General features: G+C 39.1%; 1 protein-coding gene across 4 annotated transcripts in view; it reads left to right on the top strand.

Moving 5' to 3' along the window:
- Positions 1-22534, top strand: part of ppp1r42 (protein phosphatase 1, regulatory subunit 42) — a 121902-nt gene that overhangs the window by 35465 nt on the left and 63903 nt on the right. For all 4 annotated transcript variants that reach the window (XM_063064602.1, XM_063064610.1, XM_063064619.1 and 1 more), the window contains one exon: positions 20007-20124. In XM_063064602.1, the coding sequence (XP_062920672.1) occupies positions 20007-20124 (118 nt within the window). The remainder of the gene's footprint in view (positions 1-20006; positions 20125-22534) is intronic.

The following is a 22534-nucleotide window of genomic DNA, read 5'->3' as shown; positions in this document are numbered from 1 at the left end:
AACTTCATCATGGCAGAGGAGGAGACCATGGACTGACATGCCACAATGAGAATGGGGATATGAATTAAAATGGTTGGCCACTGGGAAATTCCACTTTTTGCATATGGAGCTAAGGTACTTGATATATCTGGTCTCACCCGTTTTATTTCTGGTATAACTAAGTTAACAGCAAACATATTGAAATTAATTTGATAACAAAATGACCCTGTCTTCTTCATTGTGAGCATTCCAAAATTATTGCTAGCATCATTCCATGATAAATTGAACAACCAATTCTACTTAAATTTGAAGTACTGGAGACAAAAGTTACTTTATGACAATAAATTAGAAGACATTGGTATTTACTACTTTTGCCATCCTTGAGACTCCGAACTGAGTGCTTAATTGTGATCTTTCTTTTACTGCTTTGCTCAGAGAAAATAGATAGTATATGGTTGATGGTATATTTGTTATGGTATACGGAAGAAGAATTTCAGAGTTGTATACTTTGATAATAAATGAACCTTTGATGTATTCCAGAATGCTACTGGGGTGTTAATTTATGGTAAATCGGCATCCCTGTATGATATTGAAGCTTTATTTATATTTTTATTGAAAGCAATTCTTCTTATAGTTGGAAAAAGTACATTTTCTGCAACAAGACTTTGAAGAATGTAAAGTCTTTGGATTTATAGCAGTAAAATATATTCCATGTTGTTCACTGGATGAGACAGTGAGCATTTCCATTAAATAAATAATAATATCAATGTAGAAAGTTAGACCATAAGATATAAGAGCAGAATTAGTCCATTTGGCCCACTGAGTCTGCTCTGCCATTTCTTCATGCTTGATCCATTTTCCCTCTCAACCCCAATCTCCTACTTCCCTCCATATTCTTTCATGCTCTGACCAATCAAGAATCTATCCGCCTCTGTCTTAAATATGCATAAAGACTTGACCTCCACAGCAGTCTGTGGCAAAGAATTCCACAGATTCAACACTCTCTAGCTAAACAAATTACTCCTTATCTCCATTCTAAAAGGATGCCCCTCTATTCTGAAGATGTATCCTCTGGTCTTAGACTGTCTGACCACAGGAAACATCCTCTCCACATCTGCTCTATCAAGGACTTCCACCTTCGATAGACTTCAATGAGGTCACCTCTCATTCTTCTGAACTCGAGTGAATACAGGCCCAGAGCCATCAAATGCTCTTCCTATGACAAGCTGTTCAAACCTCATTTGAACTGCCTCCAGTTTCAGCACATCCTTTCAAAGATAAGGGGCCCAAAACTGTTCACAGTACTCCAAGTGAGGACTCACTAGTGCTTTATAAAGTCTCAACGTTATATCCTTGCTTCTATATTCCAGTCCTCTTGAAAAGAATGCTAAAATTGCATTTGCCTTCCTCACCACAGACTCAACCTGCAAATTAACCTTTAGGGAATCTTGCACAAGAACTCCCAAATCCCTTTGCAGCTCAGAATTTTGTATTTTCTCTCCATTTAAAAAATAGACCACCCTTTCATTTCTTCTACCAAAGTGTATGACTATACACTTCCTGACACTGTATTCTATCAGCTACTTCTTTGCCCACTCTCCTAATCTGCTTAAGTCCTTCTGTAGTCTCTCTACTTCTTCAAGGCTACCTGTCCCTCTACCTAAGATTTGTATCATCTGCAAACTATGCAACAAAGCCATCAATTCTATCATCCAAATCATTGACACATAACATAAAATGTATCGATCCCAACACAGACCCCTGTGGCGCACCACTAATCACCGGCAGCCAAGCAGAAAAGGCTCTTTTAGTTCCCAGTTTTTGCCTCCTGCCAATCAGCCAATGCTCTATCCACGCTAGAATCATTCCTTTAATACCATGGGCTAGTAGCTTGTCAAGCAGCCTCATGTGTGGCACCTTGTCAAAGGCCTTCTGAAAATCCAAGTACACAGCATCAACTGATTCTCCTTTGTCTATCCTTTATTCTCCTTCTCCTTTGTTATTTCTTCAAATAATTCCAACATATTTGTCAGGCAAGATTCTTCCTTGAGGAAACCATACTGACTATGCCTATTTTATCATATGCCTCCAAGTACAAAACCACACCCTTAACAATTAACTCCAACGTATTCCCAACCACTGAGGTCAGAATAACTGACCTATAATTTCCTTTCTTCTATCTCTCTCCCTTCTTGAACAGTGGGTGATATTTGCAATTTTCCAGTCTTAGAAAGCCATTCCAGAATCTAGTGATTCTTGAAAGATAATTTCTAAGGCCTCCACAATCTCTTCAGCACCTCTTTCAGAATCTTGGGTTGTACACCATCTGGTCCAGGTGACTTATCTACCTTCAGACCTTTCAGTTTCCTAAGTACCTTCTCCCTAGTAATGGTAACTTCACACACTTCATTACCCCTGTCAACTGGAACGTCCACCATACTACTAGTATATTCTACAGTGAAGACTGTTGCAAAATACTTATTCAGTTTATTTGCCATTTCCTTGTCCTCCATCACTACCTCGCTACATTTAGCCTGAGGAGCCAAAGCCATTCTAGACACTGGCACATTCTAAAACACAGTCTTCATTGCCTCTCAGCTACTGTATGTCAGCTGATCTCACTTGGAGTTACTGTCCACATGTTCTCCCTTCATTTTTATTTGTGCTTCCCATCACACATTAGTACTACTTTATATATAGTTTTATTTGGCTTCATCTGTAGATCCCCTAAAAGTAATGCTTCCTTTGTTCAGTCTGTTACTCGGTAAATAGAAGCTGGTAGTCTACTCACAATGTTTGTGGGCTATTTCATATTTAAATGCACAGAATCTGATGTAGTAAAAGGTATAAAATGAGAATCAATAGTTTAGAATCTGTTGTGACTTCATTTAGCTATGGTTCAAGGTCTTAGTGTGTATATTAACTATTTTCTAAAAATAACTTATTGATGACATGAACCTTTTATTTTCTGAGTAACAAGTCTGTCTTAAAGTTTGTATATAAGCCTCACTCAGTGAGAACTAACAAAATCAGAGCGATGGAAGTGAAACAAATTAAAGGTTGCAATGTACTATGTGAAGGGTTCAGAATTTTGACTTGGCATTGGGTAACGAGGATACAAGCAATTCAGTATTCTTGTTCTAGATTAATTAATTGGCATCGTATGCAGCTTTCAGATCTAGCAGCATTGCAGGCAGGGTTCGTGAATGGGGAAAGTGAATGTGACGGAAAATTAACATTTAGATTGGAATCATGTGGTAAAAAGAATCAGAATCAGGTTTATTATCACTGGCATGTGAAGTGAAATTTGTTAACTTAGCAGCAGTCGTTCAATGCAATACATAATCTAGTGGAGAGAGAAAAAAAAATAAATAAAATGAAACATAATAAATACACAAGTAAATCAATTGCATATATTGAATAGACTTTTAAAAAAAATGTGCAAAAACAGAAATACCGTATGTTTTAAAAGAAAGTGAGGTAGTGTCCAAAGCTTCAATGTCCATTTAGGAATCGGATGGCAGAGGGGAAGAAGCTGTTCCTGAATCGCTGAGGCTTCAGGCTTCTATATCTCCCACCTGATAGTAACAGTGAGAAAAGGGCATGCCCTGGGTGCTGGAGGTCCTTATTAATAGATGCTGCCTTTCTGAGACACCGCTCCCTAAAGATGTCCTGGGTACTTTGTAGGCCAGTGCCCAAGAGGGAGCCGACTAGATTTACAACCTTCTGCAGCTTCTTTTGGTCCTGTACAGTAGCCCCTCCATACCGGACAATGATGCAGCCTGTCAGAATGCTCTCCACAGTACAACTCTGGAAGTTTTTGAGTGTATTTGTTGACATGCCAAATCTCTTCAAACTGCTAATAAAGTATAGCTGCTGTCTTGCCTTGTTTATGACTACATCAATATGTTGGGACCAGGTTAGATCCTCAGAGATCTTGACACCCAGGAACGTGAAGCTGCTCACTCTCTCCACTTCTGATCCCTCTATGAGGATTAGTATGTGTTCCTTCATCTTACACTTCCTGAAGTACGCAATTAGCTCTTTTGTCTTACTGACATTGAGTGCCAGTTTGTTGGATGGAGAGGGAGGAGTAAAGACAGGGAAACAGATTGACAAAGAGAAGATTTAGGATAATGGGATAGAATGTTGATAAACAGTGAAATGATCTGGGTATCATTAAATGGAGTGTGTGGGGCATCATGATTTTTTTTAATTCATGGAACTAGTTTGTTAAGAGAGGCAGGGGTAGATAGTGTCTTTTTTTATATTCAAGTGAAAGTTTATTCCTCAAGCTAAAAATAACATCATGCTCCTTTGGTGCATGGAGATTTTTGAGTGATGGTGGGAGCTGTTTTCAGTCATTTATGGCCCACTTTTCTATTTTGAGGAGGAGAGAAGTATCTGTTCCACTCTGAATTGATGTAATTCCTGTTTTTTGCAAAGGGTTGTTGTTACTTTGATCAGTTTTGTATATTTAGTATTTTTAAGTAATTTAATGTTGTACTTTGACCTTGTCAGGTGTAACGCCTACGCCTGGAGTAAATTATTACAGAAAATACAGGAAGCAGAGAGAATGTGAACAGTGGAGATATCACTATGCTTATGGTAGGGGGAGATGAGCTAAGAATTTACACAGTGGGGTGATAGAAGGTTTCTTACACCTGTATTGATGATTTGCATGTTGTCTGTACAGTAAACAACTGCTCATATTGCATCATATTGCATACAGCATCACATGTTACAATTTATTAAATCCTGGTAATAGAATTCCTCTGGTTGGAATCAATGCAAGGGTTTATTAATCCAAAACAATAAACTTTGCTCGTTTTAGGTTGTAGTTTATTTAAGTAAAAACTCTAATATATATACACTAACAATATCATTAGTTTTATCAAGTGTCTACGGTCTTCTATTATGTGGCAATGAAGTTATATAACTCTACTGCCCTTACTGTGCATATTTACACAGCTATGCAGCGAGCTAAACAATTTCTCAATGAAACTCCTGAGATGGATGCTTTCTTCAGGCATTTTAATGAAATATCTTCACTGCAAAACTGCAGAGAGTTAAGTAAAATGCGCATTAAATTCAATACACAATTTCTGAGTGCCTGAATATAAACTAATACTGTTGATGATTCTCACAACTGGTGTTAACCAAGATAGTACACATACACAACACTCCATAATTATGCCATGTAAACAAGAGCAAACTCGTGGTGCAATGATAAACTCAAACATAATACTTCCTTCAAATTTGATCTACTAAATGTTTACCAATATTAATTACAAACTTTAGACTCTCAGATATTGCTGTTTCAAATGCAAATTGTGGTTGAAGATGTGTGTCTTTCCATCATGCTTCAAAACGAATCCAAACTAACCCATGCAAGATATGATGTTAAAAAAAACAGCTTATGTGTAGGAAGTGATGTTCATACAAAATGAACTGCACCTCTAGAGGCCAGAACACTCCCTGAATGACATCCATAAAATGTCAAACTTAAGGTCAAAGTTTAAAGTATATTCAATCAAAGTACATGTATGTCACTATATATATATATATATACACAACCCTGAGACTTAGTTTCCATTGACACTAAAAGTCAAGTGATATTTTCACTAACTCTTTGGCAAAAGAAGGATAGCCTCATAGATTGATCTTGAATACAGTCTTACCTTCTTACCATTATCACTTCAAAAATGCCGGCTTTGATGACGTATTTGCTCATGGTAATGTCTAATGAGTAGGAAAGTGACATGATGCCCACCCAGAATGACGATTGAGCAAGTTTCCACTGACTTGAGTTGTAACTTTTAATACATCTTCCAACTCACAGTAGCCTCTCAGAATCAAGAAAGGGACAGTTCACTAGAGGATCTTTATCTTGGGAGAGATTCCTAATGTGTGATGCACTGCACTTCTTCTGCATAAACCTGTCATTGAACAACAGGAAGGATTCTAACCTTTGCCCAATTCAGTTGCTCTGCACTGAGAGGTTGCCCACAGTTGTGCCAGTCATTGCAAAGACTGTCTTTGGCTACTTCTGTAAAGGAATAAGCAATATATAAAAGCTGGGCAATCGCCCTAGAAGTGACTTCCAGCTTAAAAAATGTTCAACACATGCACTGACAAGTTGGGGCGGCGATAAATGAGTGATGTTGGTCAATATTTGAGGACACATTTCTACATCTGCCTTAGGGTTGGTTAAGTCTAAAGTTTCCTGCTGAATGTGTTCCTGTTGGGGATCAGCAAGAAATGCCAGGCCAGTTAACCTTGAGGAAAGGATGAGCTAATTAGCTTGGAGCCCTCTTGTGACATGATCTGCTGGGTTGAGATCAGTAGGATCATAGTTCCATTGGCTCTTCTGGGATGATCGGCTGACATGCTGGATCCTCTTATATATTGTACATAAACATAGAATTTCCTTGTTTCATTAAGTATATAACCGAGAACAACCTTGCTGCTGGTAAATAACTTGATATCATCTAATCCAACTCTTTGGTTATCATCTCTGCCACCTCAACTGCTAGAACAGCCGCACTGAGTTTAGACCTTGGTATGATGAGATCTGGTTTGGGAGAAAGCTTTGCCTTGTCTGTGATGAATCCAACCATTATATCCAGCAGTGTCTGTGACTTCAACTATGCAACAGCAGCTTTAGTTGATGCATCACAGAAGATGCAGAGCTCTTTCTTTTAGGCTATAGATAGTGCAACTTGGAATTTCCAAGCTATTAATATCCTGAAGGGAAAAACAATGCTTATGTGTCTCTTCTAGGAGTGGAACATCACATCCACAAGTATATGAGGTCAACTCTCTTAAGTGTCCCTGGTTACTGACTGGAACAACAAATCCAAAAGGGTTAGATTGAATGTTGATAGTCAATGGTGATTGCCCACAATGTGTAAAAGTATCTTTTGGTATCAGCAACTGAGGTGTCGGTAATGAGGTCCCATCCAAAGCTCAGACTGTGCTGCACAGGAGGGAGGGCCTGTCCAAGATCAAGATTTTGTAGACCTTTGGCCAAATCTTCAGATCTGAAATTTGCATGACCTCAGCACCGTTGGATGCAATCTTATGTCGTCTGAGATTAGACTGCGCCAACATGTCTTGTGCTGCTTTCAGCACCTGACTGCTTTTTCTGCAATAGAAAATTATTTAAGATCATCATCAACATAGAAATGCCTTTTTATGTACTTTCTGTTGTATTCATTATTGAGAGATATTACGAAGCACAGCAGGACAGCGGCATGCAGGATACTCAACTGAACTTTATTGACAACTCTGCTTGTACAGTATGTGAACTCCTCCCATGTGGGGTGGCTAACTGAATGGCATATTAGCTATCACTAGATCTCCCCTTCTTGAAAGGAAAAGGGGGATCTCATTGAAACCTTTCAAATGTTGAAAGGCCTAGACAGTAGATGTGGGAAGGATGTTTCCCATGGTGGTAGAGTCAGGAACAAGAGGGCACAGCCTCAGGATAGAGGGGTGCCTTTTCAAAACAGAAATGCAGAGAAATTTCTTTAGCCAAGGGGTGGTGAATTTGTGGAAATTGTTGCCACATACAGCTGTGGAGGCCAGGTCATTGGGTGCACTTTAGGCAGAGATGGATAGGTTCTTGATTGGACACGGCATCAAAGGTTACGGGGAGAAGGCTGGGAAGTGGGGTCGAGGGGGAGAAAAAAGGGATTAAATGGCAGAGCAGACTCGATGGGCCAAATGGCCCAATTCTACTCTTATGTCTTATGGTCTTATGTCAGTGTCCTTACTTGATGCTCTTCTGAAGACAAATATCAGAGTTGTATTGTACATGCATACTTTGACAATAAAATTAACCTTTGAAGCTTGAGTGAGATTGCTTGAAACCGTAAATCTCTCAAACTATCTGACCCATTTCTCAAAGACCCCTAGTTTAGAGAAATCAATTGTCTTGGGGGGCTTTATTATATAAGTAGATGTATGTACTGCAGGTATTTGCTCCATTTTCCTGTTTATTTGTTTATTATTTTATTTATTTTGGCTACAAAAGTCATCTTTTCTTTTGACTACAAAACTTTTCCTGAGAGTTTGACATCTCTGACTTCTTAGCTGCGTCTGTGCCGCTGTGTACTTCCTCAGGCAAGTGGCCCTCAGATTATTACAATTTATCTACTTTTGGGTGTAGTTTGAAGGCATTGCTTAGCAACCCTGGCCCTTTCACACCTCCTGCCTCAAGGTGCATACAATTAGCAAACAGCATAAGCCATTTAGGTTGATAAGTCTCCGGATATTTTTCTTAGATATATATATACATGAACAAGAACAGTGTTCTGTAAATTCTTTCTTGTTGGGGATCTCACTTGGTCTGTAGCGCCAATTCATCAGTGATCAACCACTTCTGGCACCATGTTGTTTTCGTTATTGAGAGATAGTCAAAGCACACCAGGACACCAGCATGCAGGATACTCAACTGAACTTTATTGACAACCCTGCTTGTACTCCATGTGGGAGTGGCTAACTGAGTGGCACAGGAATAACACTATTAACTACCACAACACCTTCATGCTTTGGTCTTGAAATCTTTTTGCCCATTCATGGCTGTCCTCTTAAGGCCGTGTATGTCCACAGCCGATGAGGCATACTTAACAAGTACCTGAATTCTCATGTGATACTCCAGATTCTCAACAAATCTACTGGTGGTTCTTCCAGCAATCTCTGTTGTTCCAGAACATGTCTTAGAGAACTTTCAATGCTGAATATGTCAAAGAATGTTGATTTTGCCGATGAAACATTGCTCTGATATTCTAATAGCACATATGCCTTTATTTTTGCTCAGGATTTGCCTTGGAAGCCTTTCCATCATACCTGTGTGCATGAGGAAGTAGCTACATCTGACAGATGCTCACTTGATAATCTACTGTGGGTGTGCTGGAATCAGTAACAGCCCAAAGTGCTGGCCTTGAATGAAGTGCTGGTCACTGTTGCACTCAGTGCAGTGTATGATAGGTTGACAGTCTTTTGCTTAGTGTGCTGTTGAATTACAATATTTGAAACATATTGAATGCTCCTTTAGAAAGTGTCTCCGGTCTGCAAGCGGGTTTTCTCTGAATCCTTTGCATTTCCTTAAAGGGTGAGGTTTCTTCAGGACAGGGTATTGTCTATTGGGGTTCATAAGTTTTCTCATTCAGTTTGACCATGATTGGGGTTCTGGTTTTCCAATATTTCGTTCGAGACCTCATTTTGAATAATCTGTTACGGGAAGTTGAGAATATAAAACGAGGGTAATTTCGCATTTCTGCATGGCAGCAGACAAATTCCTCAAAGATTGAAAATGGAAGATAGGGAGCATGATGCTTCGTTTTATACCCAAAACGTTCAGTTATCCACTGTTCTTGAAAATTGCTCAATAGTTTCTCCACTACCTGCTCGATAGTTTCTGAGTTACAGAAAAAGATTTATTCCTTTTGCTGTAACTCAGACCTAGTGGGTAACCTTTGTTTGTTTGCAACTTGTAGTTCTAACAACAGGTCTGTGAGTTCCTGTAACTTCTGCAGTTCTTTGTGTGAGAGCTTTGGAAAAATTATCAAGTTAAGACCATAAAACTGTAAGATATAGGGGGCGAAGTAGGCCATTCGGCCCATTGAGTCTGCTCCGCCATTCAATCATGGGCTGATCCAATTCTTCCAGTCATCCGCACTCCCTTGCCTTCTCCCCAAACCCTTTGATGCCTTGGCTAATCAAGAACCTATCTATCCCTGCCTTAAATGCACCCAACGACTTGGCCTCCACAGCCGCTCATGGCAACAAATTCCACAGATTTACCAACTTCTGACTAAAGTAATTTCTCCGCATCTCGGTTCTAAATGGATATCTGTAAATCCTGAAGTCATGCCATCTTGTCCTAGACTCCCCTACCATGGGAAATAACTTTGTCATATCTAATCTGCTCAGGCCTTTTAATATTCGGAATGTTTCTATGAGATTCCTGCCCCCCCCCCCCAAGGAATACAGCCCAAGAGATGCCAGACATTCCTCATGTGGTAACCCTTTCAATCCTGGAATTATTCTCATGAATCTTCTCTGAACCCTCTCCAATGTCAGTATATCCTTTCTAAACTAAGGAGCCCAAAACTGCACACAATACTTCAAGTGTGGTCTCACGAGTACGTTATAGAGCCTCAACATCATATCCCTGCTCTTATATTCTATACCTCTAGAAATGAATGCCAACATTTCTTTCGCCTTCTTCACCACCGACTCAATCTGGAGGTTAATCTTTAGTGTATCCTGCGCAAGGATTCCCGAGTCCCTTTGCATTTCTGCATCTTGAGTTCTCTCCCCATCTAAATAATAGTCTGCCCATTTATTTCTTCCACCAAAGTGCATGACCATACACTTTCCAACATTGTATTAATTTGCCACTTCTTTGCCCATTCCCCTGAACTATCTAAGTCTCTCTGCAGCCTCTCTATTTCCTCAACACTACCCACTCCTCCACCTATCTTTGTATCATCGGCAAATTTGGGCACAAATCCATTAATCCTATAGTCCGAATCATTGACATACATCATAAAAAGCAGCGGTCCCGACACCAACCCCTGTGGAACTCTCGTAACCAGCAGCCAACCAGAAAAGGATCCCTTTATTCCCACTCTCTGTTTTCTGCCGATCAGCCAGTGCTCCACCCAGCAGCTTCAAGTTCCTGGGTGTCAAGATCTCTGAGGATCTAACCTGGTCCCAACACATTGATGTAGTCATAAAGAAGGCAAGACAGCAGCTATACTTTATTAGGAGTTTGAAGTGATTTGGCATGTCAACAAATACACTCAAAAACTTCTATAGTTGTACCGTGGAGAGCATTCTGACAGGCTGCATCACTGTCTGGTATAGAGGGGCTACTGCACAGGACCGAAAGAAGCTGCAGAAGGTTGTAAATCTAGTCAGCTCCATCTTGGGTACTAACCTAGAAAGTACCCAGGACATCTTTAGGGAGCGGTGTCTCAGAAAGGCAGCATCCATTATTAAAGACCTCCAGCACCCAGGGCATGCCCTTTTCTCACTGTTACCATCAGGTAGGAGATACAGAAGCCTTAAGGCACACACTCAGAGATTCAGGAACAGCTTCTTCCTCTCTGCCATCCAATTCCTGAATGGACTTTGAATCTTTGGACACTACCTCACTTTTTTAATATACAGTATTTCTATTTTTGCACATTTTAAATAATCTATTCAATATACATAATTGATTTACTTGTTTATTTATTATTATGTTCTATTTCATTTATTATTTTTTCTCTCTCTCTGCTAGATTATGTATTGCATTGAACTGCTGCTGCTAAGTTTCACTTCACATGCCAGTGATAATAATTCTGATTCTGCTAGTAACTCCCCTGTAATTCCGTTAGCTGTTATCTCACTAAGCAGCGTCATGTGCAGCACCTTGTCAAAAGCCTTCTGAAAATCCAAGTACACCACATCTACTGCATCTCCTTTGTCTACCCTGCTTGTAATTTCCTCAAAAAATTGTAGTAGGTTAGTCGGGCAGGATTTTCCATTCAGGAAACCCCGCTGGCTTTGGCCTATCTTGTCATGTGCTTACAGCTACTCCGTAATCTCATCCTTAACAATCGATCCCAACAACTTCCCAACCACTGTTGTAAGGCTGACAGGTCTATAGTTTCCTTTCTGCTGCCTCCCACCCTTCTTAAGTTGCAGAATAATATTTGCAATTGTTACTGAAGAGAGATTCTTTGATTGCCTCTGGAGAGCCATAGCATTTGTCCAGCATCTACCATGGCATTTGTAAACCCGTAGTTAGATTATCACTGTGAACTGCTCTAATTCATCTTGTGTGTTGCAGTGACTCACCACCAAGACTCTAACAGAAAAGCTCTTCTCTAGGTTTGAAACTTCGTAATTCTACAACATTGCGAAAGCTTGACTTCTATGACAGATATCTGGCATATAGGTTGTTCAACATTTTTAGTCTTGCTATGACTAGTTCTGAACAAGCCAGATACCAAGGCAAATCTAATGCACTTGCAGCTCCTTTATGAGAGCATTGTGGACACTGGTTTGCCAAATGTATTTCCTGGGATGGATGAATTTCAGTCTGTCCATGTCTGTGCAGATGAGATTGGCATCAGTAGCAACTCTTGACTGGGGTCTTTGTTATGGTGGAACTGTGGAAGGAAGTCTTTGCTGGTGTAGACTATGGTTTACAATCCCTGGACTATGTGAAAGACATGTTGGCTGAGTGGTGTGGAGCTGAAGCACTTCTTTTTATAGCAAAATGCATTTTGGCATATTCCTTAGTAAGATGCATTGGCTGTTGTGATAGCAAAGCATGACTGATTCCGGTTGTAGACTCCCAACTGTCCAAGTTGCTGCTTCCTGTTGCGGCAGCCTCAGCTTCACACTCTTCCTTAAGTGCACTTAATGTAGCCTCTATACGTACTCTCTCCATGTCTATATGTGATTTCTCTATGTCTATGCAAATGTTCTCCATGTCTATACATGCTTTCTCCATTTGCACCTCAACTTCACGCTTAGCATACGCTTCTCTCATTCTTGCTGCTTCAGCTTTGGCACTAGCTTGTGCTGCAACTATGCTAATTGTGCTTTCATTTGAGCATCATGAAGATGCAATAGATGAACCACATTCTGACCTGATTTTCAGGTCTTGGTGATCAACATTGCTCAAGTCAGTAGATGACATTATCAACTACGGCGTTCTATTGCATTTCCAGTCCACAGGCAATGTCTTTGAAGGTGAGCTATGTTTTCACTCTACTGCCCTCACTTTCATATCAACACAGCTGTGCAATGAGCTAAATAATTTCTCAAAAATTATCTGAGATGGAAGCTTTCTTCAGGGCTTTTAATGAGATATCTTTACTGTAAAACTGCAGAGAATTAAGTAAAATATTAAATTCAATAGAGGATCGCTGAGCACCTGAATATACTAATACTGTTATATATAATACTTACCATTAGTGATAAGCAAGGTAATATGCATACTCAACACTCCATGAAAATGCTACATAAACAAGAACAAACTCATGGAACTACAACAAATACTGCCTTCAAAATATATCCACTAAATGTTTACCAATATTAACAAGAACTTAAGACCCACAGATACTTATTTTTTTAAGGGCAAGTAAAGTGTGGGTGGAAATGTGTGTCTTTCCACCATTCTTATAATTGAATCAAAACTAACCCACCCAGGAAATCATGATTAAAAAAAAAACAGCTTACATATAGGAAGTGATGTTCATACAAAGTTAACTGCACATCTAGAGGCCAAACAATAACCTTGTCACCTTTACAAAATCCTACTCAAGCAGATCAGATTTGTAGTCTTTTCAGATTAGATTCATGACTATCCTGAAGGTACTCTGTAATTAAAATGAAAACCATTTATTCCTGTGTGCTTACCTTGAACAGCCTATGCATAGCAGTATTTTTGCCTGAGACTACATGTTTAATATTTTACTTATTTCTTGTCTTTTCCTTGTAACCCTCTCACTGTAGCTTCATGAGTTAGCTATTGTTGTGAATTCAACCCTACAGCAGCACAACTCGACAATGCCTAACTTTCTCCGATGTCATGTGCTAACTAGCTAACAGAGAAGGTTATCTGCACCTTCTCTGTGAGATCATTGTCTGCGTGAGGATTTTCCCAGAGGTATCTGTCCTTCCAGATGGGTTCTGTGAGCATTTCACTATGTTCTTCTTCGGTATTTGTCATCCGTTTCCATTTTCCTTCTTTCTCCTTCTTCAATCCCATTCTCTCCAGAAATGGCTCCTTTTTCTTTTTCCTGTGCTCTTCTAGAATGTTCCCAAGGCAAACCCTATTAGATAATTCAACAAGCCTAACTTAATCAACTGAATTTTTATTTTAAACTGTAAAAATGAAATACTCAATTGCATAATATACATAATTAAAGGAACACTTACTGCTTTTTTAAAAAATCTGCAGAAAGTAAATGCGTACCCAACAGCATAACTGTATTAATAAAATAATGCATAGACTTAAACCAGAGTATACATAGTCTTTATTTTAGTAATACAAGAACTTTTTCAAACACGACCTCACAGCCTTTCAAAATTCTATTTTCAATAAGCACTCAGTTCTCTAAGGCAAAAGTCAAAGAAATCATGACATTATTTAACAAGATCAGGTGTGTAATTTCTAATATCCTGACAAATATTGTTGGGTTTTGTTTGAAAATTGGATACCGTGTTTTCCATATCACAAAATAACTGCACTTTAAAAGTAATTGTTGGTCAATAACATAATTTGGGACATATCAAGAATGCCGACCATGCTATTCTACGTCCTCACTTTAGGAAGTCAAATCACTTGGTTGTACTTCTATAGGTGGAGACTGAAGACTGCAGCACCAATAGTGAGAACCAAGAAGGCATGGACAAGGGAAACACAGGAGTGCCTACAGGACTGCTTTGAATCGGTGGACCGGACTGTATTCTGGGATTCATCTTTAAACCTGGATGAGTATGCTGCAGTTGTTACCGACTTCATTAAAACCTGTGTGGATGAGTGTGTGACTACAAAGACTACTGCACATTCCCAAACCAAATGCCATGGATGAACTAGGAGGTACATTGTCTCCTGAAAGCTAGATCTGTGGCATTCAAATCTGGCGACCCAGGCCTGTATCAGAAAGCCAGGTATGATTTGTGGAGGGCTATTTCAAGGGCGAAGAGACAATTTCATACGAGGTTGGAGGCGACATCGGATGTATGACAATTCTGGCAGGGCTTGAAAGACAGTACTTCCTACAAAGCGAAACCCAATAGCATGAATGGCAGCTATGCTTCACTACCAGATAACATCAATGCCTTCTTTGTCTGCTTTGAAAGGGAGAATACAACTACAGCTGTGAAGATCCCTGCTGCACCTGATGACCCTGTGATCTCTGTCTCAGAGGCCAATATTAGGCTGTCTTTAAAGAGAGTGAACCCTCGTAAGGCAGAAGGTCCCAATGGAATACCTGGTAAGGCTCTGAATACCTGTGCCAACCAATTGGCGGGAGTATTCAAGGGCATTTTCAAACACTCACTGCTTTGAGCAGAAGTTCCCACCTGCTTCAAAAAGGCAACAATTATACCAGTGCCTAAGGAGAATAATGTGAGCTACCTTAATGATTATCGCCCAGTAGCACTCACATCGACAGTGATGAAATGCTTTGAAAGGTTGGTCATGACTAGACTGAACTCCTGCCTCAGCAAGGACCTGGACCCATTGCAATTTGCCTATAGTTACAATAGGTCAACGGCAGATGCAATCTTAATGGCTCGCCATGCAGCTTTAGACCACCTGGACAACACAAATACCTGTGTCAGGATGCTGTTCACTGACTGTAGCAGTGCTTAGCCTACTGCTCTACTCCCTCTATACCCATGACTTTGTGGCTAAGCATAGCTCAAAACCATCTGTAAATTTGCTGACTATACAGCCATTGTTGGTAGAATCTCAGGTGGTGACAAAAGAGCATACAGGAGTGAGATATGCCAACTAGTGGAGTGGTGCTGCAGCCACAGCCTGGCACTCAACGTCAGTAAGAAATGAGAGGTAATTGTGGACTTCAGGAGGGGTAAGACGAAGGAACACATACCAATCCTCATAGAGAGATCAGAAGTAGAGAGAGTGAGCAGTTTCAAGTTCCTGGGTGTCAAGATCTCTGAGGATCTAACCTGGTCCCAACATATCAATGCAGTTAGAAAGAAAGCAAGACAGCAGCAATACTTTGTTAGGAGTTTGAAGAGATTTGGTATGTCAACAAATACACTCAGAAACTTATATAGATGTACCTTGGAGAGCATTCTGACAGGCTGCAGCACTGTCTGGTTTGGAGGGACTACTGTACAGGACCGAAAAAAGCTGCAGAGGATTGTAAATTTAATCAGCTCCATCTTGGGCACTAGCCTACAAAGTACCCAGGACATCTTCAAGGAGCAGTATCTCAGAAAGGCAGCGTCTATTATTAAGGACCTCCAGCACCCAGGGCATGCCCTTTTCTCACTGTTACCATCAAGTAGGAGGTACAGAAGCCTGAAGGCACACACTCAGCAATTCAGGAACAGCTTCTTCCCCTCTGCCATCCGATTCCTAAATGGACATTGAACCCTTGAACACTACCTCACTTTTTGTAAAATATATAGAATTTCTTTTTTTTGCACGATTTCTAATCTATTCAATATACGTATACTGTATAAAGTATACTGAATAAGATATTTTTTCTTCTATATTATGTATTGCATTGAACTGCTGCCGCTAAGTTGACAAATTTCATGTCACATGTCAGTGATAGTAAACCTGATTCTGATACTGAGGCCGTGACTGTGAAAATGGGGTCTGGCCAGGATCGTGATTCAGCTGTGGAATGGTGATGTAGACTCCCACAGACTTCGTAAGGAGCTGCAAGTTTTCAACTTAAGAGGCACCTATCAGTAGCCACTTTGTAGAGCTAGACTTCACAAACTAGAATTTGTTCATGCAGGTTCCCTTTACAAACTGTTGATGTATGTGGACTTTATACTGTAAAACTTCAATGAATTGTAATATGACTTTTCATTAATCCTGATGGTCAGCATCTGGCTTACTCATTAGTCCAGCCAGAACGTACACAACTGGAGTGTGTGACCAGGGCCAGTTTCTGGATTGTGGACCAGTTGGAGCCAGGTTAGGGTATGGACCTTCAAGAGTCAGGAATGTGGATAGGTTTGTGGCTAGAGTCACGGTTCAGAATGCTTGCATATTTTCCACTCCGTTTAAATTGACTGGGTGCACTGGAAAATTTGTTTGTTCCCATACCACATCATGTGTGGATGAAACAGCCTACAGACTTGAGGTGGATCATCTGTCGGAGTGGTGTAAGGACAACGACCTGGTCCTTAACACTTCCAGAACAAAAGAGATGATCATTGACTTCAGGAGATCAAAGGACAGAGTACACACCCCACTCCATATACATGGAGAGGTTGTGGAAAGTGTGGAAAACCTAAAGTTCTTAAGAGGTATGTTGTCAAAACAGCTGACATGGACCATCAACACTTCACTGCTTGTAAAAAAAAAAGCACAACAAAGACCCTTCTTCCTCAGAAAGCTGAAACGGGCCAAACTCCCACAAAAGCTGTTGCTTAACTTCTACAGAAGTACAATTGACACCATCCTGACCAACAGTGCCACAGTGTGGTATGCCAGCTGCACAGCCGCTGAGCAACAAGACCTGCATCGTGTGGTGAAAACGGCGCAGTGAATTGTCAGGATGGAGCTCCCAGGACTGGACGCCATCTATTCTAGCAGACCCAGGAGGAAAGCAGTCAGCATAACCAGAGACACCACACACCCCGGCTACTCCCTGTTTGACGGGCTGCCGTCCAGCAAAAGGTTCAGGACACTAAAAGCCAGAACAAATAGACTGAGGAACAGCTTCTATCCCAGAGCTGTGGCCTCCATCACACCGCTTCCACAGAACAATGACTGAAACTGTGAGCACACACATGCACACACAAGGACTCAAATACTTGCACTAATAGCACTTTGTGCATTACTGTGATACTCTGGTGCTGCTGGAACTTATTTTCTGCTACTTACCTAATTAATACTGTTTTTCTATTACTGTCTTGATTTTATCTACTGCTTTATTTAATTACCTGAGAGGAAGCCAAACAGAGTTTCATTGTACCGATGTATAATGGCAATAAAGATTATTCAATTCAATTCAATATACTAGGAGAGCCAAAAAGTACTTTTGGAAACTGCCTTAAAATGGCAGTAATCATTCCTCAGTTGATTTTCCAGTAGCATTCTATTGTGGTGACACACCAACAAATAGAATTTCTAGAGCAGTGTCGTGGTATGGCCCCTTAACTTCAGTATGGTTTTTTTTAGTTATTTGTCACCCTCAATCTTTCAAACATATTAGCTTTCTTTTCAATACTTTTCCTCTATATTTGCTCGCTAGATTAAAAAGGTTAAAAAATATGGAGACTGCTGTTCCTGGAATCTGGAGCAACAAGCAGTCTGCTACATGAACTTGTGGGTCGAGCAGCATCTGTAGAAGAAAGGAATTGTTGATGTTTCAGGTGAAAATCCAGCAAGAGTTTCCTGATGCAAAGTGCAACCTGAAACATTAATTCGCCCCCCTCCCTCACCAATGTTTCTTGACCCACTGACTTCCTCCAGCAGATTGCTTGTTGTTAAAACAAAGTGGAATAATTTGACAAATTTTAAGATGTTCTTGCACTACTATTTGTCTGTTTCAGACTGTTACTTGCATCTTTCCCATGCTGTTGTGTTAAGTGATTCCAGATAACAAATAACCTACTGGAAATGGAAAGAAGGATGATGGAAGGGAGTGAGGTGAGAGAATAAGGGAGTGAGAAAGGAGTGGATGAAGAAAGAAGAGTTGAAAGAGGGAGCAGAGAAGGAATATGAATAGAGGAAAGGAGGAAATAAAAATGTGAGGGAAGGATGAGAAATTTTTCATGGAAGAATAGGGAAGAAACTTTGTGTTTCTTAAACTAGGTGATTAAGCAAGCCATGCTGGTGGGAAGTCCATGGGGGAAAAAAAGGACTTTTATTTCTAATATCAAGACTAATAGTGTATATTTTTACAACCTTATATATTTGTCCTTCCATGAGTTGCAAAAGAGGAATTGAAATTTCATGTTAAGTTGCCAGTTTAACATTGTAATATTTTATTGTAAAGAACTTAGTGATCTTGAATGTAGATTGATTGTTTTAAGTAAATAATTCTCAGAATTTATCTTTAATTAGAAAGCTGTTTGTCCTAATACATATTATGAAAAGGTATGTGATAAGAGCAAATAAAAGCTTAACCTGATAACAGCTAAGGTTTTATTTTAATAGTGTGAAACATTGCAATTTATAATGTAATTATTGAGGTTTGTATTTTGCTTGTCAGTATCTTCTTCAAATTATTAAATTTATAAAACCTTGGCACATAATTGATTGGCCATAGATTTTATCGGTAAAGATAAATTTATTCTGCTCACACTTTAGTCAGGAAAAGCAAAAAATATATCGATTTTTCTAAATAGATTATGACAGACTGTCAGCTGGTTGACAAATTGGTGCCTGCAGATGCAGTTAGTAGAGCTGAGCAAGACAGCAAGATAAAGATTGGAGCACAGTGGTCAAATACAGGTTCATAACTAGCCATCATTAGCTGAAAAGGAGGTCTGTTGAGGCAGTTGATGCTCGTGCCTTGAATATAATTTGCTCCTGAGTATTTTATGGCAGACCTCTGAGTGACGAGCTTGACATGATCATTTATCAAAGCAAAAGAAACCCCCATTCTAAAGATGGTCCCTTTAGAACTGATTATCGAATGTTTGGAAAGTGGAACTGCTTTATTAGAGGCAGGGAGGCAATGTACAATAAAACTATGTCCAAAGGGTAATTATATTTCCACTAGGACTAATAGTCAGTTAGATAAACATTGTGTTTTATATAGATGACTGGCTGAAATTGAGTTATCTGTCAAAGAAATCAACTGAGGTGTTTAGGTAGGTTTTGTTCAAAGATGAACAATCATTTTTGTATATTTTATGTGGCCTTTCAACTTTTTATTTAGAACTGCAAAAATATAGAAATATAACAATATCTAGACACGATTCATGTGATTTTAGAACAATTGTTTAATAGCGTGTAAAGTTTGTTCTTGTATCTAATACGGTATAGAATTGGATTCTTCCAAAAAGGCTTGCTTGTATTAATAGCTTTATTAAATAAACATTTAGTTGTATAGCTTCTTAGGATACAAATTATTATTTGCTTGTGTATTATATTTGCATTGTATAAGTAGTCTAAAAAAGAGTATTTGTAACTGTCAATATCCTATTCATGTTGTAATTTTTAAACATTATGGATCATTAATGAGGAATGTGACAAGTTTAAAACATTAATAAAATTAAACAAAAAGTAGTTAAATACACTTTAAGATTTAACGTTTATTTATTTATTTATTTATTTACAAATCCAGGAACTGGAATACGTACTAGGCCAATGGCCAAAACTCTGGTATCTGAATCTGAGTAGGAATCCTGTGTGTCGGAAAGCAAAATACAGAGACAAAGTAATGGTGATGTCTACGAGCCTGCGTAAGAAATAGTCTATATTAATTTGTTATGAGGTATATTAAAATAGCTTTCAATTTTAGAATTTGGCTCTAATATTAAAATTCTAGCAGAGGTGAGGTACATCTTCAGATTATCTTTATAATATGTCATTTTTTGCTGAAAAGAGTTTGACAAATCCTGAATTCCAACCACTGCATATCTCAACAATACCTAAAATTAAATAAAAAACATTTTTGTAATTAATTTCAAAGCAACATTTACATTTAATGTTTACAGTAAGTGACATTCTATAAAACCATTATGTGGCATATGCAACATTATCATTATTGCTTTTGTATTGTGTCTAACTCTAAAATCTTTTGGATTGGAAAGTTTACACTTGACATTTTTCTGATGCCTTATAAATGAATTAAAATACATGATCAATTTTATTTTTAGATTATAGTTTTGTCTCAGTCTACAACAAATTCAATGAGGTAAAGGCAAAAATTAATGCTGACACAGAGGCAGAGAGAGAGAGATCAGAAGCTTGGTCCTGAAAATGAGTTTAAAGGGGTTCCTAAATTAAGATAAGAATTTGGAAAATAGTTTACAAAGGCATTCTAGAATGTTGCTTGCAGCTGCTTGAGAGCACAGCTGTTGAATAAGGAAGCTGGAATCTAAACTTCTGAAGAACAGATTTCAGGGAAATTTATGGAACATTGAAAATGTAAAATAGGTGATTAATCACAAATTGTGATTAATCAATATTGCACTTTAATCAGATCACAATTTGATCATCACTTGCATTTTTATCACTGAGTAGTAAGGGGACTCCAAACATTGGAGGCAATGCAGAAGAGATCAACTACATTGATACCTAGAATTTCAAAAAGAATTATCACTAAAAGCTATAAGTTATGGAGACTTAAAGAGACTAGTGAAAGTATGAAAAAGTAAATCCTAAAAATTTCTGTAACAGTCACTCTTTTCTGTTAAACTCACATTTTGCTCACTATCTCAAAATAAATAGCATCAAATTATAATTGAAGTATGGAATACATAAATTAAAAGTTGTGAATTTATGTAGAACACTAAATAGTTAAAATAATTAACATTAAATGACTAGTTAATAGAATATATTCAATACAAAATGTATCAATGTAAAGCAATCTATGCCACAGTAAGACTTTACCAGTTTAGTGGGTAGTTTCACTTCCACTATATAGCTAACAGACAATATTGGTGGTATTTATCCAGTTGTAAAGATGCCTGCTAAAATTAATTTAGGCTTCAAAACTATTAACAAGCAAAAAAAAAAGAGAAAAAAAAAACTATTAACAAGCAGGGATCACTGATAACTGACAAACCATAACCTTTGGGTCAGATCTGAGGTCTGGAACTTCAAAAAAACTCTTCTAAATGCTAAGACCATAAGATAGAAGAGCAGAATTAGGCCATTTGGCCCATCGAGCATGCTCCTCCATTTAATCATGGCTGATCCAATTTTTAGTAGACAATAGGTGCAGGAGTAGGCCATTCGGCCCTTTGAGCCAGCACCGCCATTCACTGTGATCATGGCTGATCATCCACAATCAGTACCCTGTTCCTGCCTTCTCCCCATATCCCTTGACTCCGCTATCATTAAGAGCTCTATCTAACTCTTTCTTGAAGGCATCCAGAGAATTGTCCTTCACTGCCTTCTGAGGCAGAGCATTCCACAGATCCACAACTCTCTGAATGAAAAAGTTTTTCCTCAACTCTGTTCTAAATGGCCTACCCCTTATTCTCAAATTGTGGCCTCTGGTTCTGGACTCCCCCAACATCAGGAACATGTTTCCTGCCTCTAGCTTGTCCAATCCCTGAATAATATAAACCATATAGCAATTACAGCACAGAAACAGGCCACCTTGGCCCTTCTAGTCCTGCCAAACTCTTACTTTCACCTAGTCCCACTGATCTGCTCTCAGCCCATAACCCTCGATTCCTTTCCTGTCCATATATCTATCCAATTTAACTTTAAACGACAACATCAAACCTGCCTCAACCACCTCTGCTGGAAGCTCGTTCCACACAGCTACCACTCTCTGAGTAAAGAAGTTCCCCCTTATGTTACCCCTAAACTTTTGCCCTTTAACTCTCAACTCATGTTCTCTTGTTTGAATCTCCCCCATTCTCAATGGAAAAAGCCTATCCACATCAACTTTATCTATCCCCCTCATAACTTTAAATACCTCTATCAAGTCCCCCCTCAACCTTCTACGCTCCAAAGAATAAAGACCTAACTTGTTCAACCTTTCTCTGTAACTTAGGAGATGAAACCCAGGCAACATTTTAGTAAATCTCCTCTGTACTCTCTCAATTTTATTGACATCCTTCCTATAATTCGGTGACCAGAACTGTACACAATACTCCAAATTTGGCCTCATTGCTTCCCAACTCCTATACTCAG

This window comes from Mobula hypostoma, chromosome 1 (assembly GCF_963921235.1).
Source record: "Mobula hypostoma chromosome 1, sMobHyp1.1, whole genome shotgun sequence".
In the NCBI taxonomy this organism is placed as follows: Eukaryota; Metazoa; Chordata; class Chondrichthyes; order Myliobatiformes; family Myliobatidae; genus Mobula; species Mobula hypostoma.
This window is presented reverse-complemented; position numbering and strand designations above follow the sequence as displayed.